Source organism: Calypte anna, chromosome 1 (genome assembly GCF_003957555.1).
Source record: "Calypte anna isolate BGI_N300 chromosome 1, bCalAnn1_v1.p, whole genome shotgun sequence".
In the NCBI taxonomy this organism is placed as follows: Eukaryota; Metazoa; Chordata; class Aves; order Apodiformes; family Trochilidae; genus Calypte; species Calypte anna.
In genome coordinates this window covers 5975643-6002685 of record NC_044244.1, presented here as the reverse complement: position 1 = coordinate 6002685, position 27043 = coordinate 5975643, and the positions used below count along the sequence as shown (strand labels likewise).

Below are 27043 nucleotides of genomic sequence, written 5' to 3'. Positions count from 1 at the left end.
TGAAATGCCACAGAGTGAGCTCCCAATTTAAAAGAAACTTGTTCTCTGGGCAAGGGGAGTGCCTGATGAATGAGGTTATGCAGTTTTAATATGAGCATTTGGAAAAAGCATTCCACTGAGAAGATGGGACTGCATTTTAATTACAATTTGTCAGCCAGAGGCTACGAGGTTAGGTCCCCTTGTTATCTTCAGTCAGCAGGCTACTTCCCCCCAATGGACAGTGGCCATTTGCACAGTAAATGTCCAATTTGCCTCAATAACCAAGGTAAAAACTCAATAGACAACCTTATTTCTAAATTATTTGATAACCTAGACCTTCAGTTGTTACTGTCAAGCACTCTAATTAAATGCAAGTGAATTTAACTATTCAGACACCACTACATGTATTCACATTCAAGGCTACCAAACCTGGACACTCAGACACAGAATTCGGGTATGTATTATGTGTGTACACACATATTTCTATGTATGAACCATGGGATCCTTTCCTTCACGACCAGACTGCCACACTGGAGGGGAGCTAAGCCTGAATCATTATTCAGTCGCTGAATTTCCATCCACTTAACTCCATCTCTGAACTTGCATGTATAATTTAGGTATGAAGAAAACCTGTTTATGAGGCTGGTTTTGTGGGGCACCTAGAATTGAATCAGAAGCCAATTTTTAAGCACACTGGATTTCACTTTTTTAAAGCTCTGCCTGAACCATCCTGAACTGTTGCTGCAGCAGTTTCTGAAGGGTTGAGAAAACCCTTTCCAGCATACTCTCACTCACTGTATCTCACGGATATAGGTGGTCTTTTGGGAACATACTGCTAGCTTTAGGACTGTAAATCACAATTACAAGAGGACAAGACTAATCAGATTTCATGCCTCATGGTGCAAGGAAACAAGAAAGGATTTCCATGGCCTCTTACCCCATCCTATGAAACACTGCATTGATTGTAGTGCCGTGGGCTGAGGTCTTCCGGACCAACAGCTACAATCAAATTATTACTGTTCTACCATACTGAGTCCTGATACTCAATTACTGCCTTCCTACAGGACCTATGGAGCTCTCCAGGAGAGAAAACGTGGAAATGGGGATATTTCTATAGCTAATGCCCTGAAAATACTTTTTTTTTGGTACCAACAGCTATCTAACCACAAAAAAATCCCCCAAATAAAATAATAATAAAACAATCCTTTTGTAAATACGGACAACCTGCAAGTGACCTTGCAATTATTTATCACCTCTAGTTTCAAAATGTCAGGGATCACTAACAGGAACAAAAGGTGAGGGAGGAAGGAGGTTTAAGAGTTTTCATTTCTCCTCCAAGGCTGCCTTCCCCCTACACCAGAGAAATGATTGACTGGAGAAAGGCTTCTCAAAGCAATTTCCTTCTGCAGGCAGAATTGGGGGGAGGCAGCCTGCCCTGTCACAAAGGGGATTTTGGAGCACATTATCACATTTGCCATCTTGGCTGAAAGAATATTTAAACTTCCAGGATTGGTCCTTACCACCCTCCTGCCCCAAACCGAAGGAGAATTTTGAAGAGGCTGCAAAATTGGAAAAGCTTCCTCCTCAACCCATGCTGTCCTAAACCTAGGGCTTGCTGCTTGAGTGACTGAATTATCTGAAGTATTTAAAAAAGCTTAGCACTGCTCCATTTCAGCTCCTGCTTCACTTGATTCTTCTCATCTCAGGCTTTCATAGACTGTCTTGAAACGTTCAGTCAGCAGTTCACACAGTCAAACATAACATCAATACTTGGGAGATGCAACTGAAGGAAAACATTTTCAAGTATGGAGGCCTCGAGGTAAGGGGTCTGATTTCATACCTACATAATAAACCTCCCCTGTAAAATTAGCGTGGCCTAGCAGAGCTTTTAAAGACCCCAATACCTCAATGAAGCCAAAAAGAGATGCAAAACACCTAGATACTTTAAAATCAAGCCTAGAGTTAAAAATGGAAGTTAAAAACCCATGGCTTTAAAGTTCTGGAGATAAAAGAAAGGCAGATACAATCCATTTTTTAAAAAAATTTGTAGTGACTCTGACACAGAAGAAGGCTCCAGAGATTTTCAAAGTCATCTGAGCAATCACAGTACTACACATGGTGGCTGCGCAGCTGGTGGTGTAATGGTTGCACTACAGCTTCCCAGTTCACTGTAAACAAGGTTTTTCTCTGCTTTTTGTGAAGAAACAATAGTAAAAAGCTGCCACAATACTCCTGCAAGAAGTAGTTGGGATCCTCTGAGATGAAAGGCTCTATTTAAAGATGAAGCTCAAATAACAAGCTACGGAAATTGAAGCATGATAAAAATAAGCTCTAGTTGTGTTAAAATATTTCTAGCTGAGATTGCAAAGTAGACTTTCCCTTTTCTACACTGTGCTAATATTGCACAGTCTGAAGGAAGGACGAGCCTAGGAAACAGCCTTCTAATGAGGACATCACACAAAAATCTTAGGGGTTAAAATACATTTTTGCTACAAATTAAGATATCAAATTGTGCATTGTACAGACATTTGGCCATTAGGTACTGCTTGATCCACACAATGACAGGCCTGAGACCAAGTGCAACAACTTAGCCCAAAGTGAGGCATTTTGGAAAAGTCACAGTGAATCTCTTTAGTTTATGCATATCAGGCACATAAAAGTAAAGAGGTACATCCTGTTAAATTCCTCATCAATTTGATGTTACTGACTTCTCTTGACCATCGACCAGATGACAGATTCTGGATTTTAAATTCCCTGAAGTTCATGGTCGCCTCAAACCGTTTTTAATTGGACAGTCAATTAACCACCTCACAAAGTACAGATTTCAGTAACCAGAATTCACACAAGACCAGAATCAAACTGGTACCAAATACCACACTCTCTTATAGTGCCTTGATGACACTCTCATTGGAATAAGCATTCTTGTAAATTATTTCATTTCAGCCTTCCCTCTGGGGAGAGATTGCTGCAAAGCTGCAGTAATGGAAATCTGAGATGTAGTTACTGGTCAAAGGCCAGCAGAGACACTGGTCACTTAGATGTGTTTATTCCTTTCCAGCTTCAAAAGAGTTTCAGCAAGGGAAAAGGAAAATTAAATGTACCATAATGATTGGAAAAAATTAAAATGTTACCACATCACAGCTAAAGAAACAAGGCATGGAATTGCTTCTGAAGAGCAAATAAAAATACAGTGCTTGCATCATGCTCATTTCCCATCACTGAAACACAGGGCAGAAAGTGGCCCCTAATCCAGGCTGTTCCCATGGCTTGCACTTTATATTACTTTAGCTCATGAAGGAGCAGTAAATACCCTTAAAGAGCAGTAAATACCCAATCCAGCATACAATCTCCACACCTACCCTTCACTGCAATTATTTACGATGCAAATATATTCCTTAACTAATTCATCAAGAAAAACCCTCAATCTGAAAGTATGAGTGTCTTTTGTGAAATTAAATTGCCTGACCATGATATGACTCTCCATGCAATTTCTAAACTACTCTGAAAGCAAAAAAGGGGAAAAAAAAATCCTTGTAATCAGTGTCTGCAGAATTGTTCGCTTGTCCCATGTGCCTGGTGATATTTTGTTTTAAAAAAATCACACAATTAGGGGCCTAGAAGATGTACACTTGTAGCTTTTCCACAATTTTCATGGTATATCCAACTATCTGTACATACTATTAGCAGGTTTTTTTGGTGCATGCTATTAACCCAGTTGACTGCTTTCTGGTATCTGTTATATAAATCTGCATTTAGCAATACAGCAGAATAATTTACCATGTGGTGTTCCTGTTATAAGCATAAGAGGATTTTTTTTTTATCATTACAGATGGTAATAATTCCTACAGTGATATATTGATCCACGAACCTAAAAAAAGCTATTTACCAATGTAGGGGAGCATTGCTACCCTTATTTTAAGGAATGCGATAACAGAGAGATGATGACCCTCACCTAGGATCAATACAGCACATCAGTGGCACAGCTACAAATCAAACGTGGGTATTTCTGGCTATTTTTGTACACTCCAGCTACGATGGCATGGCTGTCTGTGCTGGCATCTGTGGTCATGTAGAGATTACATAGTGCTGTGAGTCAGGAGGTCTGAAAGTTTCCTTAAGCCGTTTGCAATAAGTGATTTAAAATCTTAATCATCTGAGGCAGTTCGCTTCTGCTTTTTCATGATAATGAAGCTTAGCACATGATATCACAATCATGAATTTTTGTAAAGCATACTTAGCTCTTCAGAAAAAGTGCTGGATTAAACAACCCTGCAGGCTGAATCCTTCTCTTTGAATAATGAATACAGTACAGGCAGTGGCACGCTTCTTTAGATAGTCCCATGAACCCTTCTAAAGGGAAGGCCAGGCTCCATGGCTGTTGAGTCTCTGGTTTCTTTATCTCTACAGCCAACAGGGTATTTTTATTTTTAATACCTTTCACAGCTAGGAATTACTCACTGATAGCCAACTAATTTTGTAGGGACTATCCCAGAGCCTTTGAAAGGCAATGCCTTTTGGGTGCTGCCTGTTTCTTGTAGCTGGCTGGAATATAACACATTACAGATACAAACAACAGTTATTTTTCAGATGCAGGAGCAAACAACAGTGGGGAAAAAGAGACTCAAGGAAAAAAAAGCTGTTTCTTTAAAACATACTGCTCCAGTACTGGAGCTTTGTATCATTATTTTAGTCATGTTTTACAGATGAATTTCAAACAGCTGACAATAGGAATTTGGAGTGGGAATGCTGATGGTCCATTATCAGTACTGACAGCAATGGGTGTGACTTTTTTTAAGGTTCTGTCAGCTCTTGGCTGGAAACTACAATAGAAACAACCAGTTCAATCTCTTTCCCTCTCTCTTGATCTTAGCACTTATATCACACTCATCACTAAGTGTTATATTTTCCCTTGATACCACAGGATGGGATTTTTCCTACACTTCAACTCTACACTCTTCCTATGGGTTGACAACAGCAAGTTACCATACCAGCTGTGCAGCTGCTGTTGCAGTATAGATGTGGCCCAAAAGTCAGCTGAAAGATTTTTACTCTTCATTAAGAAAATAACAAAAGCAGTACAAACATAAACTGTTCTACTCAGCAGTAGAACCTGGAGCTATTCCTTGTAGCTATCTGTTAGTAATAAAGCCAATTTGCCTGAACCCTTTAACAAAGCTTGAAAGTTGGCATAAATACCAATGGATATTACTTTTCAAGCTCTTTTCATCTGAGATGCTATAATGTGCACTTGTTATGCAATTGAAAAGGGATGCCAAACAGAGGTTACTGGACCATATTTCCATCTCACTGCTCTGAGCACCTCGAGTTTTGAAGGTTCTGGCATGGTGACAACAGTGTTTTCCTAAGATAGTGACTATTTTTTATTCCCCCCTCTGTGGCTGGGAGGGAAGCAGATCTGGATGGGTGCTGGGAAAACAAATACCATTTGTGGCAGTGGGAAATCACATCTTGGAAACAGTAACATGAATCAAAACTCGTTAAGTATTGGAACTTGTTACAAAGATTTAACTGTATGAATTCTCCCTCCTTTTAATGAAGCAGCTTCATCCTGTGCTTTTCCAAGCTCCCTCTCCACTGCGAATCTCCCTTAGCACTTTTCATTTTGACTTCAATACCAACCATTTTCCCAACACTTTGCCTTCTCTCATGGAGTGGTGGTTTTGTGAAGCTGATAAACATCTGCCTGAAAACTTGGCTGGCACAGCTGAACTCATTTTCAAGTGTGAACATGGGTGTGTAGAAAGCAATTCAAGTTTAACAAGGCATGATGCATGAGGGCATGAGAGAGTATCAGTCGTGATTGTGACCGAAATAAAGCGAGTGGCAGAGAGGATACAGCTCTGCTCTGACTACTGGTGTGTGACCTACCTGGACTGAGACCTTCAGCTTCCAGCAGGAGAGAGCAGCACATTACCTCTGCAGCTCTGCCTGATATATCGGTGACATGGCTTAAAAATCTCAGCTGCTTATTATTGTGAAATTGCTATTTATAGCAGAACAAAACTATTCCACCAATCTCACATAGCCTGGTGGATTTCATAGTTAGCTTTTCTATGCTTATAATATGCCAAATATCTGCTGAACAAAAGCATGTATGCAGTGGGATCTCTATGGATCCCAAGAAAGATGAAGTTCTTTGTTGGGTGATTCTGAGGAATCAATTACATCTTTTTGAATCTCAAAGCGTCTGATGCCCAGATCTTGTTACTTCAGCAGTTCGTTAGCTCCTTTCCCAATTACACCTTCCATCACCCCTTCCATGTGCTGCTTACAAAATTAAATCAGTGAAAATCAGAATTATTTGTTTTACCTCAATGATGGATCTAGAAAGATAATGGCAGCACTTGACTCCATCAGTTAACATTCATTACTGAGCCTCAGGAACCAACCTCAGACCTTTCCTCTAGTCTTCCCCAAGGCAATAGACATGATCCTGAGGCTCTCTTGCCTGAACCCCGCTCTGAGGGTTCAGGAAGGTTTTGGAATTGCTGACTAAGCATGCTTAACTAAGTGCATACTTTTCTTGGTGCTCCCTATTGCCAAGTATCTTTGCAACTGCAAAGTCATTATTCAGAAGCAGTATGATAGGTTCGATCAAGTGGTACCCATGAAATATAGATATACCTGCAACTTCCCTTACTGAAATTCTTAAGACATTTTGAAGAATCTGGGCTGCACACAAAACAAAACACAAATTGTTGCACAAAATACTGAGGATATTATAGCCTACTGGAAAAAAGCAGATCCAAAAGTAAAGAAAAATATCTAGATCTATACCTATAGGCAAAATGGGTACTATTATTTTTTTCTGTGCCTTTTGAAAATGTAATAAAATGCATAAACTGTGCTTTCTACATATTTTTTCTATAGAAATAGGAGTGGTATTTTCTCAGTTCCACACTTACAATTACTTTACTTCCCATGCCACTAACTGGCCATGGTGAGTACCACAGCATCCTTCCCCACTGACAGATGGGACTATCACTATTTTCTTTTCCACCGAGCATCACCTGGCACTGACATTTGCAGAAGTTTCACACTCTGAGATTAATTTCAGGTCCACATACCATGGAGTTAATGTGCAGCCTGGATCATCAATATACAATTATTGTTCTTTTCAGTATGTTTTCAAAGGGCCTTTCCCCAAAAGGCACTTCTGCACTCATGAGGGATCACCAGGTATTGAAGTCAGTGCTGCACTTCATTTCCAAAGTTCAGGTCAGTTCCTTGACTGCTCTCGGTGCTGCTGTTTAACACCTCTGCCCTGGTTTTTGGGTTCTGATAGAGGCACAAGATTTAAAAGCTCTTTTTACAAAGTTTTGTCCAGGCAAAACTCTCAGGGTCAAACTAACTTCTTTGCTTCTCAGTTACAATTTTGCATATAGTTATAGAAAACAAGGGAATGGAGGAGATGGTGCTGTGACGTGGGCTAATTCCCATGACCCTGCATCCCTTCAAGCAGTTATTTACAGTCCTTGGCTTTTTTTTTATTTTTTTGGTTTTACACTACAAAGTAGAAATGGGGTCAGGGAAGGATCTTTGATTTTGTCAGAGCAGAAAACTGGGGGTGTTTTCTCAGGGTGAAAAGAAACCTTTCCAGCTGACAAACAGGGCAATAACACAAGTTAATATGTTGACACTGAAACCTTTCTGACACTGGAAATAAAAGGTGATAATTTCAGTCACTGTGAAAAGTTCATGTGGATACCTTTATCACGTGGGACATATTATAGCATAACCTCCAGCTGCAGACAGTGGCTCTGCCTACCCTGGCTGTGACATATAGCTCCCAATTAGCACTTAAGGAAAGAGACTTTACAGACTGCACACTCACCTCTGCTCAGCCCATCCGGTCCCCGAAGGATTCGGCATTCTTCTATCTGGCCGAACGGAGAAAACATCACCCTGATATCATTCTCATTACACTTCTTCGAAACCATTCCTATGAACAATTTTCTGTCTTCCACAGCTAGAAGATAAAAATAATGAATGAGCAAAGGCCATTTCATCTTTTTCCTGTGATCAATGCTTCATTACCACATCAAACCAAGCTCCAGTCATGTGAGTCTGGCTCTGTAACTGAAGACAAGTCCTAAGGCAAACACTTTATACTTACAACCTCCCTTCCCCCCTCCCCACCCCCATCCCAACTCATTTTATTTTCTTTCTCTCTCTTTTTTCTAGTGGTGCTTGCTGTTTATATAATGTATTAATTGGCTGCCTTAGTCATTCTGCATATGCCTCCCCATCACGGCTTCTAAGAAAAAAGCATCCTCTGTTAGGGGGACTTTTAAAGACATCTTTGCATAGATTTTAATTCAGATAACTTCCCTCATCTCCCTCATGAACGAAAGAAATCATGACAGGGGTGAAGGTGAAGAAGGGATTGTGCACGTAATGATATGAGCTAATGAAAAATATTCCTGAGAAATGTTTTGAGAGAAAGGCTCCTATCTGAGCTTTCAATTTCAACCAACTTAATGCATGGCAGTCAAAAGGCAGAAGTCTAACGACTGCTCTGGAAAAAGAATGCATTAAATTTGCTGGCTTTTTTTTCAGACTGATAGAGCCCTCTCCCCTCCAGGACACAAGGTATATTCTAGGGCACTGCTTTAACAAGAGGACTGCATAATTCTCTCCCAAAGTCAAATCCTTTGATTTGTAATGAAGCTGAGTTTGCAAAAAACATGAAAAAGGTGCTTTATCTGAATTATTGGTAGAATATTTGCTACTTGCATTGTCACCAAAATCACTAGTAAAATCTAGACTGCTGCAGCAGCCCTGCTAAACTCAAACTTACAGAACTAAAGCTGTGGACTCCTGTCAAAAATTAAACAGGTCATCAAAACTTAATTCACCCTGGTAGGACTTAGAAGTGTTAACGCACCCTCCCCATCTATATTAAACCAGAACTCTAAGTGCTTCTTATACAGTATATACACCAGTGCTTTCTTCTTCTCTTGAAATGGCATGTAAATCCAATTCACTGTTAATGAGTAGGCTGCCTGAGTTTGCAGGGAAGCAGAGAGAGAAGGAAAGCTTTACTCTAGAGAGTCTGCAGTGCTCTTACTTATTTCTATTATTGTGCAAATTATTTTTGTAATGAAGTATTTTCATTTCTGGGCTTACAAGGAAAAAAGAAAAAAGGAAGAATCTTCCCTTTCTCCCCAGCTCTCTCTCCTGTATTACCACGAGTTTGTCAAATAGAATAAATTGCAGCTGAGGAAGATGAAACTGCATCTATTTTCATAGGATTTTATTTGTGTTATACTTCAACACTTTAAAGGCATTTAAAAATTTCAACAATAAAAGGAAGAGATTTATGTTTACTGATCATGAGAGATATTTGAAGTAATTTTTTCCTTAGAATTGCTGACTTGAAAAAGTATTTGTAGCTTTTAAACAAGCTGCATTTTTCAGAATCCAAAACAGAGACCAGACCATACAATCCTAGCTTCTCCCTCTACAACCTTGTAAGAAAACTGGCATGAATGTAACACCCAGGTTAAGTTTTCCTCAGCAGATTCCTCAAGACTTAGCATTTTCATTCACACTTTACTTTATACTGAAGTTCCACATGCAACTTAACTCTCCATAAAGGGTCAAAAAATTATGCATGAGATGAGTCAGTTATACACTGATCAGAAGCTGAGCATGTGGAACTGAAAATAAGACCTGCAGGTTGGTATTTCTTTTTTTTATACATATATATGTGTGTGTGTGTGTGTGTGTACATGTATATCTTTATATTTATAGAATCATAGAATTGCTTGGGTTGGAAGAGACATTAAAGATCACCCAGTTCCAACACCACTACCATGGGCAAGGACACCTCCCATTAAATCAGGTTGCTCCAAACCCCTCCAACCTGGCTCTGAGCACTGCCAGGGATGGGGAATCAACAATTCTCTGGGCAACCTGTGCCACTGTCTCACCACCCTCACAAGAGAGAATTTCTTCCCAATACCTGATCTGAATCTGCCCTCTTCCAGTTTAAAACTATTCTCCCACATCCTATCACCACCTGCTCTTATAAAAAGTCCCTTTCCATTTAAGTCTTCCAATAAAACTTTACATCTGATTCATACTGTATTCTTGGCCTTGGTGCTGCTAATAATTATTTCAAGGATTGTCTTCCTGAAAGCCCCAAGGAGAATTTAGGTAGGCAGTCACTTCTCCTGGTGGAAGGATGCCTGTAACTTGGCTGCTTTCCATTCCTCTACTGCCTTGATTTCTCTCTCTGAGGAAGGTCCCAGCCCATCCTGTCCCCTCAACAGCCATACTCTCGCTGGGGTGCAGGAAATGGTATGAAGCAAGGGACCAAGCTGGGCTGCCAGGTGTGGATTTTCTTGGTTTGTGGATACCACAAACTAAGGTCAAGCTTGGAGAAGCCATGGTGCCAAGCAAAGGTCCAAGCATTGCCTTCTGCTCTGTATTATGAACCTCTTAACTTCTGCCTGTGTGTCAGCTAGTACCTGCCAGTTTAAATTTTGGGCTAATTTTAGGCTACTCTAAGGGTGACAAGATCCCAACCCTCTTAAAAACTGCTCCTGGTCAAGTTGGACAAGTGCCTGCCAAGCCATCCCAAAGGAGGTCTCTCATTGTCCTGCTTAGGTGCAAGGACAAAGACTCAAATAGAAGAAATTCACACAGAGATTCAAAAGAAATGAGATGCAATCAGGAAGGCTTTGTTTTAATTTTCCAAAGAGTAGCAGACGACAAACTCCCCACCGGCCTCCTTTAGTTTCGCTCGTAAACCTATAAATATGCCATTTAACGAACATGATTTGCAGGTTTTCAGCTTGAGGGTGATTTTATAGTAAATTAAACATCCAGCTTCTGTGTACTGTACATCTTAAAAATGCAGATTTTGTGAAGAATGCTCAGAGTACAGAAAACATATTGATATGATGACGTGCTCTGCATTCAGTGCTATTAGTCAGTGGTGATCAGTGCTGAAGCTTAAGAAAATTGCTATTCATTTTTTTTGGCTAGGGGCCCAGCATAAAAAACATTTAAAGAGACAATTGTCAAGATCTAAATGACATGTTTTCATTCCATCTGACAGAACATCTGATATTATTAGGCTGGAAGAGTTTTCAATGATATATTCTCATGCAGAGAAAGGAATGCTTTTTCACCCCCGTAAGACTGGCTGTCTGAATTTTGTTTTTGCATTTCTGGTCAGCAGCTTCTCTCCTTTTCTTCTAAAAGGAATACTTATCTGTCATGCAGACATGGTTTGAGAATCAAATAAACAATGGACTGCAAGAAGTATTGGTCAAATATATTTAGAGCAAACTCTCTGTTCATTCAGCCAAGTCTGCTGGTCATTCCCAAGCAAGGATCTCAGTGCTAAGCACACTCATCCCAACAAAGCATGAAGACCAGGAAAGGCACTTCCTGCTGCTGTTTGAAGAAAGGATGGCTGTCAAAAGCCATCCCACCTTACTTTACTCATCCACAGTTTAGGTGTGCAGTTGTAGTCTCAGCTAAAATGTTATCAGCTCCCTGTTGTCAATGCCAAGATGGTAAAGCTTTTTTATGGGATCTCCCTCGTCCTTCACAGCAGGCAGGGCTGTTACCTTTCAGCCAGCTCCCAAAACTTGCTCATCATGATAACATGTAGATGTGCTGAGCTCCAGCTGCAGGACAGGAGGAATAAGTGAGCTCTAAGGGACTGAACAAAGCTTGGGAGATGGGAGTGCTTTGGGCAATGACAGCAGGCAAAGCAGGCTGGGGGAAGGAAAGCAGGGCTCAAGGGTCAGTAGCTCATAAGCATTTCACTGCTGCTTGATAATTGTCTCTCCCATGCTAGAGGTAGGTTTCAATAATTCAAAATCCAGAACATAATGAAAATTTTTGGCAAGTATTTGATATCATTAGTTCTGAACCTTGCTTGTAAACCTAGTTGTACTTCTGGATATTTTGCACAACTCTGAGGACATGAAATAGACACAACTGACTGTAAGCATCTGATAGGATGAGTGCTCTGAATTGATAAAGCAGAAGCAGCCAGAAGGTCATAGTGAACAAGGCCCCAAGTTCTAGTTCCATGAAAGAAGGTGTGAAACTGTGTAGCATCTTGATTAAATAATATGGGATTCACCTCTAATCCACCCAAACATGTTACAAACACAAGTCAGCTATGTTGCCCAGGCAGCCAGTGCAGCACATCCAGTGCCAAGCCTGGATTTGGGGTGGGAATCTTTCTTCTGAATGCAGAAACTCTATGTGATGACATGCAAACCCCTGTTTTAATGGGAGATGCACTGTTCTCTTACCTTCATCAGCACTAGCATTGCAAACACTACCATAGGTGCCCAGGTGTTGTGTTTGAAGCTAGAGACCTAAGTTAGCCTTCAAAATTTATCTGAGATGAACCCCACCTCTGCTGGGGGACTTCTTTCAAAATGAATCCTCCTGCATTCTGATAGCCCTACATCCAAGTTGCAGAATAAAATCCTGAAGGGTCTAATTTTTTTTGCTTTAGTCAATTTGCTTCAGTAATGAGTATTTCTTGCAGAAATCGCTTGTGCCAACCCAGGAGAATAAAGAAGTAGAGATTATTTCTGTATACTACAAAAGCATTAAACCCTGTAATAATCATGGGAAATCTCCCTGAAGATACAACAAACTTTCTCTCTTCTAAACCCACAAAACTCTGTCCTGAAAATTCAGTTATATCCCTTTAGTATATATTTTTGAGGAGTTTAGTCAGTTGGAATGCATTTTTTTTTCATCCAAAAGATGCTTTCTTTTTTGAGCAAATAAAGAAATAGTTATTGTATAAATGTTCTTTTTTTTTTTTGGCCTGTGAAAAACCCTTGCATACAATCTGTCCAAGTTGCACCTGGAATCAAAGCTGCCTGCATTAATTATCAACTTTTCTATGTGTCATTGCTAACATATGGCCTTTAATTTTTCCCTCCAAATTGGCAAAGTTGCATCACTTAGAATTCCAAAATTATTTCTGTAAATTTTCACTAGCAAAGTAATAACAAAAATAGTTTATAAGATGACTCAGCTTGCACCACTCTCCCTCCCTTCCTTTTTAAGCAGAGAATTTTCTTATTTTCTCTGAAGTAGTGATGTTTTGATCCATTTAAGAGGATACCCTCTTCATGATATCTGCCTAAAAGTATTGTCTGTACTCAGATCCTGATCCAAGAAACATTTAAGTATTTGCTAAATCATATCTTGTTAATAGCCACAGCCAACTTAAGAGTCAAGCATGCACTGATGCTTCAGCACTAGAGTGCAGGAATCCTGTTGTCCTTAAATAGACAAATACTGTGCATGATTAACAGTTGAGATTAATCTAGCAATGGTGGAGCCTTCCAGGTCTTGAAATCATGCTATTCTGGCAAGGAATCCTAACCCAAAACTTGGTAGACAGGTTAAAGTAACCACCTAACAATACAAAAGGTGGTCAGACTAGACACAACAGGTAATCAGAACAGCACACACCACACAAAATCCATTATCTGAAAATCTTTCAGGGATGTTACATTTCTCAACAATTAGAGTCTTTTCAGAATCCTCCCAAGGGGATAAATTAACTGGATACAAAGGAAAATCTTTTGCCATCAACTCTAGCTGCTAAAATCTTGGTAGAAGAAATTAAGCTCTGGTTCACTTGCATGAGCAGAGACATAACTAAGATACATGAATGCAAGGAAGGAATGGAGATGATTGCATAGAATTATCAGCCACCCTGTTCCTACCCAGAAGGAAACAGATCTCCATGGTGCTAATAAAGTCCTAGTCCTGCAGAAATGCCCAGGCACTTAGTTAAACCTGTGCAGGAGATGCCTCTTCTGTACCTACCTCTTAGTTTCTATGAGACCAGCTTGGCCTTTTATGCTAAGGGGAAGATTTCTGAAATTATGCCTACATCTAAAGACATGAACAGTGAAGGAAAAAGAGGAGTGTTTCATCCCAGTATTCCTGGGCTTGGTCATTCAGATCATTCAAATATTTTTTGCAAAGGTCTCAACATGGGGAGGAGTTGTCTTATCAGACATTAAAGGCTGTTCTTTGAAGATGAATGAGAGGACCTCTTCTTCCTCCCTGTGCAACTTTACTGGATCGATCAAGCCTTCACAAACATGTACAAGCTTGGAAGAATTTCAAACTCTCTTACATATCTTTCCACAAGCTATCTGGAAATTCTGACCAAGGGAATTTCTTTAGCCTTTTTGAAACTTGACTGATAAAATCAAATGGGATCCTCTCAGTATTCAGAAATCAAAGGGTTTCAAGCATTCCTCAAAAGCTCAAACGCTGATCAAGAAAATCAAGATGCCTTGGCATCCTTTCTTTCTTTTCCCCTTTGAACCCACCAATCTGGTGGAAGAGTTACAGTTTACAATTTGCTCTTGGCACAGTTAATATACCTCCTCAGATGGACAGCCTGAAGCATATGGGAAACACGTGCCAAAGAGGCCTCTGCATTGTTGCTGTTGTTTCTCTTTTGGCTCTCCTAGCTGCCTGCAAACTCTCAGCTTCTCCATGGAGCCCACACCTACACCTCTCTTTCTGAGGAGCTGTACCACTGTTAACATCAACCATGGTATTACTTTCCCTTCTGTCATTAGAAGAGTTCACCACCCTCAGAATGTGCCTAGCACAAGTGTCACCCCCCAGGTGCCTACATGTAAAAAAGTATTTCATTTGACAATTGCAACCTCTGATCTGTTAATGTGTTTTCTCCAAACTACAAAGAAAAGCAAAGGAAAAAAAAATTAAAAAGTCCCAGTGTCTCATGGTTTTCATGCTAGGGTTAGGTGGAAAAGAATATTCTGAAGATCAAAAGTATTCCCACAGTGAAGACAGGAGTATCATGCAGATAACCTGAAGCATAACAGCAGCAGCAAGTAGCTAACCTACCCTTTTTCCAAGCAGGTGTTATTTGCAGAGCAAGACAGAATTTGCACAATTCCCTGTAGCGCTTTGCCAATATGTTCAATCTCCTTTAGGAAGAAAAACTTCAGGCAATGAACAAGTAACTCACTGGGAGTCTATTTTGGTCCATTGCCTCTTATTTTTCTAATTTGCTGAGGAACCTGAGGTGAAATTTATCTTTGAGAGAAGAATCCAGAGAGACTACACTTAGTCCAGAGGATCCAGACCAATGTTTCTGTACCTAAGGGAAAATGTTGCCCACTGCAAGCACAATACAAGGCAGTCAGTGGAATCTGGATTCCAACACCAAAGTTCTTGATTTTCAGTGATGCTTGAAAAGTTTTGTCCTCCTGCACATGCAGCTGCCTTGGCCTCTCAGCATTTTAGAAAGAAAAAAATCATTGCCAAAACTCAGCCCAAAAGGGAGAATATCACTCCCTTCAAAATGGGTGATGGCTCAGTTTTCCTGTGCTTGTGGCCAGTTTTGTTTTGAAAGCTGTCATAATAGGAAAACTAGCACAATGTGAAGTTTTAATTTCCTTCCAAACTTTATAATCCTCGGAGAAGCCTGAAAATGGGATGCACTACAATTAGCAAAAAGAAGCCTTAAAAAAAGCCTTGCAGAGAGATTTAGAGCCCAATCATAATTTACATTTGCAGGTATGTAGATCTCTGAGTGCATGGCTTCTGCCCTGATTACTAATTAATGAGGTGCAAAGATGCCTGTTGGAGGAACCAGCTCTGATTATGTGGGCCTTATGGGAAAATGAAGCTCTTGCAATCTAAGAAGGCAGATGATATCTTTAACATATATTTTAGAAAATTACAGGAACAAATCAAGGGGCAAAATATACACATGTATATATTTTTAAAGAATCACACACTGCCAGGTTGTGTTACCATCCGATTATCTTATTTCCTTGAATATACAAACCTGGCATGTTTAATAGATTTAGCATGCTGTCTATTTTGCATTTCATATACATCCACTTAGGCAGCACCCTAGTATTCTGAATGGATATTACTGTCATTATAGCATTCATTTTACAATCGTTGAGAGGAATAAGTATACAGAGAGCTTCAAGGTGGGTTTCCCAGTTCAGAACCAAGAATATAATTAAAACAAATTTGACTCAGATCCAGAAGGGCATCATTCTATAAAAAGGAAGTTTAGTCAAATATTTAAGGCCCATCAACTGCTTGCATGGTTTGTTAACATGGGAATGTTTTTTTGTTTCTTTTTTTCATTTCACCATGAAATTATCATCTCCATCTTATCAACATCAGGTGCTCCTGCATCACCTCGATGCTAGGAGAACACAAGGAAAAAGATGTACATAGTGAGGTAGGCTGTGACATACAGCAGGTACAAGGAAGACTTTTGCAAAACATTTTCCTTCCTTCTTTAAAGCTGAGGATGAATGGGAGTTCAGAGCAGGTCAACATTTTCACCAACGTGTCAGGTAAGCTGCCTTGCATATCATTTTCACCATACAAGGAACATAGCAAAACTTCTCACAATGTGGTGTTTGCTTTAGTTTAGAGAGAGTCCCAATTAAGTAACAATAAATTAAACACATACCATTTGACTTTTCACTATCTGCAGGTTTCATCTGAATAGGATGATGCATCTAAAACAAAAACGAAAGAGAGTAAGGCAGGTTGGATAGTCATAGAAACCAAGAATCATGCTTTTAATGAAGAGCTTACAGGATACATGATTAATATTAAACATGTTGATATCATATAAATTCAAAACAATGCTATACTATAGGCTTTTAAGGAAAAAAAAAAAGGTAAAGGAGAATTTTATAACTAGGACAATTAAAAAACCCCAGATCACTGGGCCCATAGGACTCATATTAAACTTTAATTTGCTATTTCTAACTTCAGAAGTTACAGGCCTCATTAGGTTATGGCATGTTTGGTTTCATTTTTACCAACTTTCATATGAGTTTGAGTTTGACAAATGAACTTTTCCTGTAATTAAAAAAAAAAATAAAATGCTGATTCTTTCAGGATTGAAGAGGAAGAGACTTCCTATAACAGCTTCTTATAATTGTTTAAGATCCTTTTTCTTTTAGATTACATTATACATTCATTCATAAAGCTTCCATCACCACATGGCACAATTCTGGCTTCCATAAAAACTCCTAATATTTTTTTTTTTCAACCTTTTTCTCCATTCATGTACCTCTTACTGCAAAAGAAACCAATCCCTGTGTGCAGCACACTATGCTGAACACTTCATGGCATCCTACCTTGGCACACTGGGTATGGTGTGTGCCCAGGTTTCATTACTCAGTGATGCTCCCCATACATTAAAACATTGATAAGGCAAAAAAAAATTTTAGGACTGGTGTTTTCTGTTCTTTCAAGAACAGCAACACAACAGTTGAGCTGCTTCTGATCAGCGCCATGTGGCACATCCAGTGGACATTGGCCAAACCCAGCCGTGTGTCTGCTAGGATGGATTTGGGGAAATTTTGTTACAGATTGTCAGAAGCCTTCAGGAACTGACCTTGCACTGAATTTTAATGTGGGAGGTGCTTAACCGTGGCAACCCCCTCACTCTTATTGTCTTCCACAGGGCTCTGCAGAATTTTTGTGATTTGACTGCAGCGAGAGGGCTGCTGCCTCAGTAATTCCTCACCATTTCATGTGAACATGTAAAATCTATGCTCTTTCTGCTTTTGTATCATTTTTCAATGCAGCAGAACCAAGTATTGCCTAAAAAATGTCAGAGGCAATTTAATTTTTTAAATAAAAGACTATTATGGCAAACTTTGGGAAACAATAACAGCTGAGCAGGACAGAAAATCCTTGCCCTGATATCTAATGTGCTATCAAAGCAGCACAGAAAACCAAATTTGCATTACTTTTGGTGGAGCCACTTAACCTCCAGGGACACATCTACTAAATTCTTTAAAAAATATAAAATATTGCTGTGAGTGTTTCCATAGGATTTACTCAAAGTCCATTACACCCCTGGCTCTGCAAACCAATGCTTTCCTTGTACTGCTTGCAAAACTCCCTAAGGTGCCCTGAGGAAAAGGAAAAGCCACCAGGTGGATGTAGTCACCAGGATGCATAAATGTTTTTCAATTTTAACAATTCTGTTCTCTTTGAATCGTTTGTTTCCCTCTCCCAAATGGACTTTAATAGCCTAGCACTTGTCTGCCACCACTCTTACCTGATCTAATTTATACAAAAAAGAGAACTTCTATTGTACCCTATGTTCTTTAACTAGTGCTTAACATTTATCCTGGCTCCAACAATACACTGGGCAATGAAGACCTTAAATTCATGGAAACATGATAAAGCATGTCCACTCAGCAAGCAAGCAAAAAGTGAAAGAAGAAAAAAGGTGTAACTTGGTCCATGAGCCTGTTGCAGGTATTGACAACTCTGAGGAGCAATGGAGTGGTGAGAAAATAAAGAAAATTGAGTATTGTAAATCTGGGAATATGCAAGTTATAGAACAAAAACCCAACCCAAATCCAGACCTCTTGTATGCAGAGAATCCATTGCTCTTTCTAGCTGCATTTATACAGTCCTAAGTGGAGATATTAAGAACAGAGGCAATTCTAACAATGTTAAAAATCCTTCACTTTTACAACTGCCTGAACCAGAGAAAGCAGCTTTATACCAAAGTCATGTGAAGAAGATATTTTTGTATCCCCTTGGACACAATGTAGAGATGAGTATTACCTGACAAACACAGTTGCCACATCAGAAATATTCCTTTTCTGATATACATAACTAGCCCAGGTTCATTAAGTCAGTAATCTGGTATGTTCACACAGCAAGAGGCAAGATTTAACAAGAAGCTTCAGCTGGGTTTTGACTTAATTTCAAAGGTTCCTGCTAAAAACCCACGGTCCAAATTCTCTTCTCACCAGCAAGCCAAAGTCAGGAGTGATGCTGTCGTGCTTAACAAAATAATATAATCACAAAAGTAATAAAAGATTCAGATCAGTCCTGGAGAGCTTAAGCAGCAGAATACCCATGGTAAAATGTATGGAACACACAAACATGGCTTCAGCAAAGGGGGAGGTGGAAAAATACCTTACTGATAGTTTCCTAACACAAGGGCTCGTGTTGAAGCTTGTTTAACCCTGACCATCACGAATTGATACGTTAACAACCTTTAACACTAGATTCAATAAAACATGCCATTTATAACCTGAAATGGGTTTTACAGAGTCACTGGTTTGCATCTCATTATTAAACTCATTGCTGACCTCTAGAGACAACTGCCGTGACAATACATATTATAAGCTCTCTACCCATAAAATATTTAAAAGTCTAAAAAAGAAAAGAAAAGAATGAATCTCAAAGAAGTGTGCAGTGAATAAGAAAATTAAAGGGGCAGAGACAAAGGCTAAATAGATACTATCCTTTCACTCTACAATGAGCAAAAGAGAAAATAATCTGTGTGTTTTATATCTTGCTTGTATAACTGCAGGCTATAAAATAATAAAATAGCTGTGCTTTCTGAGGCCCTCCAAAAGATTACAGATGATATAAACCTGTTTCAAATTAGATGCCACCCACTAGAATCATGTCATCTCCTGAAATGAAGGATTTCATGTCTTATCAGAAAGCTGTTATTGTAGCTATACATCACAAAGCCATACACTTATGGATCTCAAGGTAAGTGATTTCTCAGTATGTCATGTCACACAGAAGAACAGGAAACATATTATTCTGTGCATGAAGAAATCCTTGCTTACAAAAATATGGTATTTATGAACTCACTGTAGCAATTAATAGACAAGAGTGAGAAAAGTAACTGCAGTAAATAATTTATATGCATCAGCATCATCCTGTGCTCAGACTCTATAGTAAAGGAAAACATCACAGCTCTCAGACAAGTTCTTTCTGAGTGTAGGCAGCTTTCCCCAGAAAGCACAGAGCATGGGGGTACCCAAACCAGACTGGAGAACAAGCTGTAAGGAATAACTTCTCCTCAGCAATGTTTTAGAGAGCAGTGTGGGATGCAGTTGTGCACCCAATAATGGCATGACCTACCTTTCCTATGCACACTCTATCCATAGGTCTCAGAACACACTACTGCCACTGTTTTACTACCCAGGGCAGGCACAGGGCTGTGCCCAAGGTTGCAGGGTGCCTTGGGGCAGCACTGGCAGCAAAGTGGAGGCTCCACCACTGCCTGTGCTGCTGCAGAGGCCATGCAAAGCCCGAGGCCAAGCATGTCACTGCTGCTCCTTGGGCACATCCCAAGCAGGGGTGCTGCTATGATGGTCCATGGGAACCAAAAAGGAAAAGAAACAGTTGTCAAACAGGCAATCCTGAAAATCCCCCTGAAATCAATGGGAATCTGGCTGCTGGCTATGTCAAGGCAGCAGCAGGACTGAGCCATGGCCCAGAATTACAATTGAGTAGTTACATTTTCCCCTCCCTCCCCCCCCTTTTTCTTGAGTACATCTCACCGTATGTAAATACAACTTCATTAGATAAAAAAACAAAGCCAATCAACCCAAAAAACCTCTCAAAGGCACACATCCTCTCCAGCTTCAGAGCCTCAAAGTAATCTTTTTGACAATAATAACGCTACCTATTTACATTCTTGTCAAAGCCATGTGACATCTGCATGGGAGAAAACGAGACGGCTAAGAGTCTATTTCTGGCAAAAATTTTGCAAGGAAATTAGATTAACCTGGGTGGAATTCTATCTGGGAATTTGGAGTCTGTTGTGGTGATTAAGTCATCATTTCTGTCAGATTACTCTAATCGGCTGTCAAATATGATTCCACAACCCCATCTGTAACTTGGCATCCTCGTTATTCAGTCGATGTTACCTTCTGTATACAAAACAAACACCAAACAAGGAGGTGTGTGCAGCCTAGCATTTAGCAGAGTCATTAGCTGTGATTACTATTGTGTGCTCACACATTGCACAATGTGATCAGCTAAGGGCTTGTTTTATTTAGCCAAGGGAAGCTTTAAAACAGGTGTAATCTTCAAGTATTCCTAGGGGTGAATGGGGAAGAAGTCTCCAGCCATGGTCGAGCACGGAATTGCCATGCTCTGAGACACGGCTGCATCACCAGCAATTGCTTAAATCTCATTTTGGAGTTGTCAGCATATTTTAGGCAGCTGCTTTTTTTTTTTTTTTTTAAGGGAAAGGGGTACTCAGATGTTCTAGGTAGACTAAAGACTTTCTGCAAGTGGTAGTTTCTGCAAATGAAGCAAGGTTTGTAGGCTGAGGCAGTCAACATGCTAAATGATCTGTATTGGTTGGTTTAAATGAGAGGTATTTTGTTCTGTATGTGTGTTTGTCTTACAGAGAATTTGGGAGATTAAAAAGCAGGAAATGCCTTCAGTGAAGATGAAGGAGCTGATGGGTTCAATTTGCTGCAGCTGTGTTGTGTCTGTGAAATTCAGATGCCTTCAGCACCTCTGATACTCTGGCCATGCAATTAGGCTACAAAAAAATCGTTATTTTATGATCCATTGCAAAAACATCTTCATACACAATTACAACACCTATTAGCAGCTTTCACTCTCCATTCCTGCCACTGCAGACTGCATGTCTTGCTACTGTCATTCCTGGTACCTTGAAGGAAAGGAAACGACTCATCAAGACATAACCCCAACTGCACATCAACCTGCCCCTGCCTTCACACAATACGTTAGTTGAAGGCCAACTCCTAAAAGTGCTCTTAAGATAAGCACAGAGTGACATCACACCAAGGAGCTTAGAATATGTGTACAGGGGACTTCTCACTTCTTACCATTCCCCTCATCATCTTTCTACAGTCCTCTAAAGCCACTGGCAGATTTCTAGAGCTCACAGACCTCTTTAGACCTGCCATGCTTATACATTTCTAGCTGTGCCCCAGCTCAGTTTGCTTCTTCCCTGTCACCCTCACAGACTGTGGCATGGAGAAACAATACTAAATTGAGTTAAACCTTCCCCCAAGCAAAGGGTAAATTTAAAGAAGTTGGGTTACTCAGGTAACATCCAAACCAAACCAAATGCAATAGAATTAAATGATAACATCTTGCATGTCTCTTGTTATTCCTAGAACTTTGGGACTTGTTTCTTGCTAGCATCAATCGCTGTGGAAGTCAAAAGGGACTTCCTTCACATTTTGTACATAGAATCATAAAAAGTTAGTGGTTAGAAGGGCCCTCTAGAGATCATCTACACCAACCCTCCTGCCAAATCTGGGGAGGCCACACAGGAACACATTCAAGGGGTTTTCAAAGTCTACAGAGAAGGAGACTCCACAATCTTGCTGGGCAGCCTGTGGCAGGAAAGAATGTAGGAGAGAAAAGATGTCAGACCTTAATAAAACTGTAATGTTATCAGAGAAATTATTATATGTCCATAGACTTTTTTTAACCAATAGGAAAACAAAAAAGGAAGAAAATATTAAGGGGCAGCAGGGACAGTCTAAAGGCACAGAGGGAAAAAAGACCCTAAAGTGAGCTTTACCAGCATGAAAAATGATGGAGACACTTTCCTTTTACTGTTCTGTTTGCAGAACTCTGGTCTGGGAAGGAATTTAAAGTTTTCTCCAGGCTCCTGGTCCAATTGTGAGTTCAGCTTAATTAGACCAGTAGTCCAAGGAAAAGATTAACTCAAATCTGTACCTTCAGGGCTACCAAACACCTTCACTGAGTCTGGAAGTCAAGAAGGAAAGTATTGACCTACCAAATGACTCAGAGAAGAAGGGAAAAAGGTCCATAGGCACCAGGAGGATTAAATGATTTTCAGTGTCTTCAGAAATAATTTTTCTGGATTATTATATGTAGACACATCTACATGCAGCCCTCAGCCCCTCACTTCAGCTTTTAGGTCCCAAGTTTTTCAGTAGGATCCTTTTGGAGGAGCTCTTGAACGTATTTCCCACATCACTTCAATGCTGACTGTTTTTGCTTTTTTAAACCCTTGTGACTAACAAGTAATACAATTTTCCAGAAGTGAAAGAGGCGTATTTTCCTACTGAAGGAAACTGTTGAGAACGACTTCTCTAGGGTCAAACTAACTTGAATTACACAGTCAATATCTGGCTACAGCTTCAGGGAACTTCTCTGGGAATTAGGGATGGTCTCTGAGGTCAAATAAATACTAGTGAATAAAAAAGGCAAGGGACTGTTCTCTGGCTCTAAGGAGAAGTGGCGAGGCACAGCTTGCCTTTACACAATCATACTTTTCCTTCCTCTCAAAACAGGATGCCCTTGTCCATACTGCCTAATGGGAACACTTTGTAGCCCTTGCCATTCTTCCAAATATGCCCACACACTGGGCAGGGAAGTGCTAACCAGCACACAGACCAATGCTGTGGTCCTTCTTGCTTTACCAGTGCTTGAAGAGCTTTGGATTCCCAGTATGGGTTTAAGTCATTCATCTTACTTTATTTACAGGTAAAAGAACCATAAATGTGCATCCATCACATAGATTCTCACAAATAAATGCAAAGCAGTAGCTGTAGCTGCCTGAGCAATGGCATAGCCAGAAGATTGTTTGCTGTCATCCTTTCATAAATCCCAGTTTAAGGCACTTAAACCATGTTAGGTATTCATACAATTTTAGTAGTAAAAGAATGTGGTCTGTTACTTGGCCTCCTAGATTACTGTCAGACATAGATATATGCATATCCTAGGGAGAGAGTGAGAGGGAGTGAGAGAGGGATAGAAGGAGGAAGGGAGAGAAGCAGGAGAAAATGAATATTGCTGGTGTGTGCCAAATATAGTTCATGCTGTAATGCATAACATCATTATTTTCTATTTAGAGCACAGAAACAAGCCTACAGCTTGCTTAAAACAACTTGTTTCTTTTACCAGAGAAGACTAAACCTGCTGAAATTCAGTGACTTCTGGAAGCTTTCCAACTCAGTCATTTGCAATCCACTACACTCCATGTTTTAAATTCAAGTTAAATTGAACATTAGCTTAAGTGACTAAAAACAAAAGCTGAGCTTTAAGATAATAATAATATTCTATTCTGCTCCCTTCTGCAGTCACCCCTGCATCCTGTTGTTCCTCCTGTGCATTTACTAACTAGGGTATAACACTCAGTCTCCTTTAAAAGTTCTGCCCTCATGTAGACATAAAAAGTTTTGCTGTCTTAGAAGTGACAACTTCACTTCCTAATGTACAAATAACTACTGCTGCTCTGTTAGCAGTTCTAGTCCATTTATTTAATTCCTTCATTTCTTACCACCCACATGAATGACAACAACTCCAGGACTCATGCAAGTCAACCAGTGGAGATAAGGAAGAGAAGGTACAACCAAAATTTCTCTCTTCAAAATCACATGGAAACCAGGGTGATTAATTCTCTGCTCTTCAAACAAATGAGCCTTTACAGAACCTATTCAATCCTAAAAATAGACATTAAGTGGGATTCTATATCTTGTTGGGAATAATGCCTTGGGGATATTCTGTATCATCCATGCTTAAAAAGCAAACCCATTAGACATCTGAGCAAAACATCAGATATTATTTTAACAGCAAGGGTTATCCATCTCATCTGCAGTGGCAATAACTTTTGTTGACATTTTGCCAATTGAAGTTTGCACGCTGATGTGGTGGGTTTTTTGGTTTTTTTCCCTTTTGCATTAAACCGATAAGGCACAGAAAGATAACAGAAGTCTCTCCATGACATTAATTGACCGAGTTTTAACACCCATTCAAAGTAACTGTGAGGAGCAAAAATTACTGCCCACGTTTCTGAGTGGAAAACGTTGCCCAGCATCAGGAAGGGAGGCGCTGCCTGGCCCAGGGTGATGATCCAGAGGGATGCAGCCGAGTTGTTCCCATCACAGCAGAGCCCAAGCTCCTCATGCTCTAATTGATTTCTCCTCCCAGCACCATTGGGAGGTGCTTACTCTTGCTCTTTTTAGCAGGAAGGAAGATGATTGGGGAAAAAAGGCACAGAGGCTACATATGATTCATCTGGAGTTACAGTTTTATCATCAGGCACAGGTAAGGTGTTTACGAGCAGGTACGCTCCACACAAGCAGATTTTTTAAACAATATTACTCCCTAGATACTCAAGAAGTAATGTAAGAACCTGAAGCAGTGATCCAGGATAGCTGGAGGAACCAAATGCCAGCCAACCTGTCATGGGTTTGGGATGCCAGCTAATAACTTAAACAGCCTGGAGCTGCACTGCCTGGATTTGCCCAGTGTGACCTAAAGTGCCAGGACTTAGTTCCCAGCATGACACAAACCTTACAGTCAATGTGTCTCACAGGACATGAGTCAAGCTGTACATCCTTCCATCTCCCTAGTAGGGTGTTGCTTTCCAGAAGTCAAAAGGAGGTTGAGATTTAAAAAGGAGTATTTTTCCTTCAAATCTAAGAGCACCATTCCACCCTACTCCCACTACTATTTCAAAAACAGAGCAGAGCCAAAACACACTACCTACAATCTCATCTGCAACAGAAAGTTTTCCCACCTCCTGTGGGAATGAAACAGAGGTTCCTTAACCATCCTAGAAGGCATATGCAGTAAAACAGGGGTTTGTGCTTACTTGACTGGACTGGAGAGGAATATTTCATATTTCTTCTTCTAGCAACAGTAAATTTCCTTGCTTAGGAAACACTGACTCCTGAGGACACATTCAGGAAAGTTTGCCCTTCTCATTTATGACTTCAGAATCTGTGAAGACTCAAGACAGTGTTCCTACCTTAAAAAAACAAACCTCCCCCGATGTGAAATGGAAAATGGAAACACTGTAGATGCTTGGGTTGTGGGCACCATTTTTCAGTTCTAATGTTTGAGCCTGGTCCACATGAAATCCCTCCCTTCTTACATAAATTCCTCTGATTTCACATCAACATAGGATGACTTTTAGATACCTGTGAAGAAAACAAAGCAATGCTCTATCCCCTTCATCTCTTCCCCCAAAACACAATCCAAAGAAAATATAAAATACATTCTCTTTTAAGCTACTGATAACGGCGAAGAAATTTAGTTTAAATGAGAGGCTTTAAAAAATATTCCATGGCTTTTGTAATGCAAAAGACAAACTCAACTGTGACTGAGCGCATGGCTACCAGGATATTAAATGCTTGTTTTGCAGAAGTTTTATTTTAAGATTTATGCTGTTCTGTTCTTGCATTTACTGTCTCCTCTGTGAACTGTGCTCTGGGAAGACACCATGTGATTGTGCTCAGCAATATCCTCCACCTTTGCCAAGCTGAAATTCAGGAAATAACCCTTTAAATGGAATGACTAGTGACAGCAACATTTCAGAAAGGCAAGAAAGCATACTCAGGGGCTCCTCTGTTTCTTTCACAACATTATCTCATGTACACTTATCATTTCCATTTTTAGCTTTCATTCAATAAGAGAGAAACCAGCCTCAACCACTCCCTCAGTTTCACATCACAGATTTTTCTGTTCATTTACTAAGCAGATCTTCTGCCTGACTCTCTCTGCAGCATGGAAAGTCACCTTGATCCAGCAATGCAAATGGACTCCTCTTCTGACAGAAAAAACAATCTATTATTTGGGACAAAACTAAAATTCTAGGCTGTGGAGTTTTTATTATTTCTTTTTTTAAGATAGGGAGCTTTTTAAAATTCTTGTTGGAAAGCTTTCATATTTGCATTACAATGCAGCACCAAGAACATCTCATCACTAAAAAGGGTGACTGAGGTAAGTTTAAAATAAGCCCCCAAAGCATCAAAATTATAACTTCTACTGAAATTCTTTCTTTCGAATTAGAGCAAAGGGTACAATTTATAGAAACAGTTGGCACCAATGATGCAAGGCTGATGATGCTTTAAATTAGCAGAGATTCAGAGCAGTTCTGAGACCAGAATACACGCCTTGATTCACAGTTCCCACCTTTCCATCCCTCAGGCAGGTTAATTCCTCTCAGTTACCAAACACAGAGTAATCCAGATTCCTTGAAATGTCAGACATGAGCTCCAAACTACTTGTCAACATGCATGTCTCTTTAAATATTGCAGGTAAAAACCAAAGCATTTAGGTAGAAAAGGGGTTTTGAATGAAGATGTCAAAAATCCTACTCTCCTGACTGAGATCAGCTGGGGAAAGGAGTAGTTTTATTGTTTAACCAGCAGAGTCATAATATTTTACGCCAAATGAGGATACGGCTCATAAATTCTATTTAAGCTCTCCATGA

General features: G+C 39.9%; 1 protein-coding gene across 2 annotated transcripts in view; it reads right to left on the bottom strand.

Moving 5' to 3' along the window:
* The window catches only part of CELF2 (CUGBP Elav-like family member 2), a 548689-nt gene that overhangs the window by 59851 nt on the left and 461795 nt on the right, over window positions 1-27043 (bottom strand). For both annotated transcript variants that reach the window (XM_030469342.1, XM_030469341.1), the window contains 2 exons: window positions 16490-16538; window positions 7835-7969 (listed from right to left, as the gene is read on the bottom strand). In XM_030469342.1, coding sequence (XP_030325202.1) covers window positions 7835-7969; window positions 16490-16538 — 184 coding nt within the window. The remainder of the gene's footprint in view (window positions 1-7834; window positions 7970-16489; window positions 16539-27043) is intronic.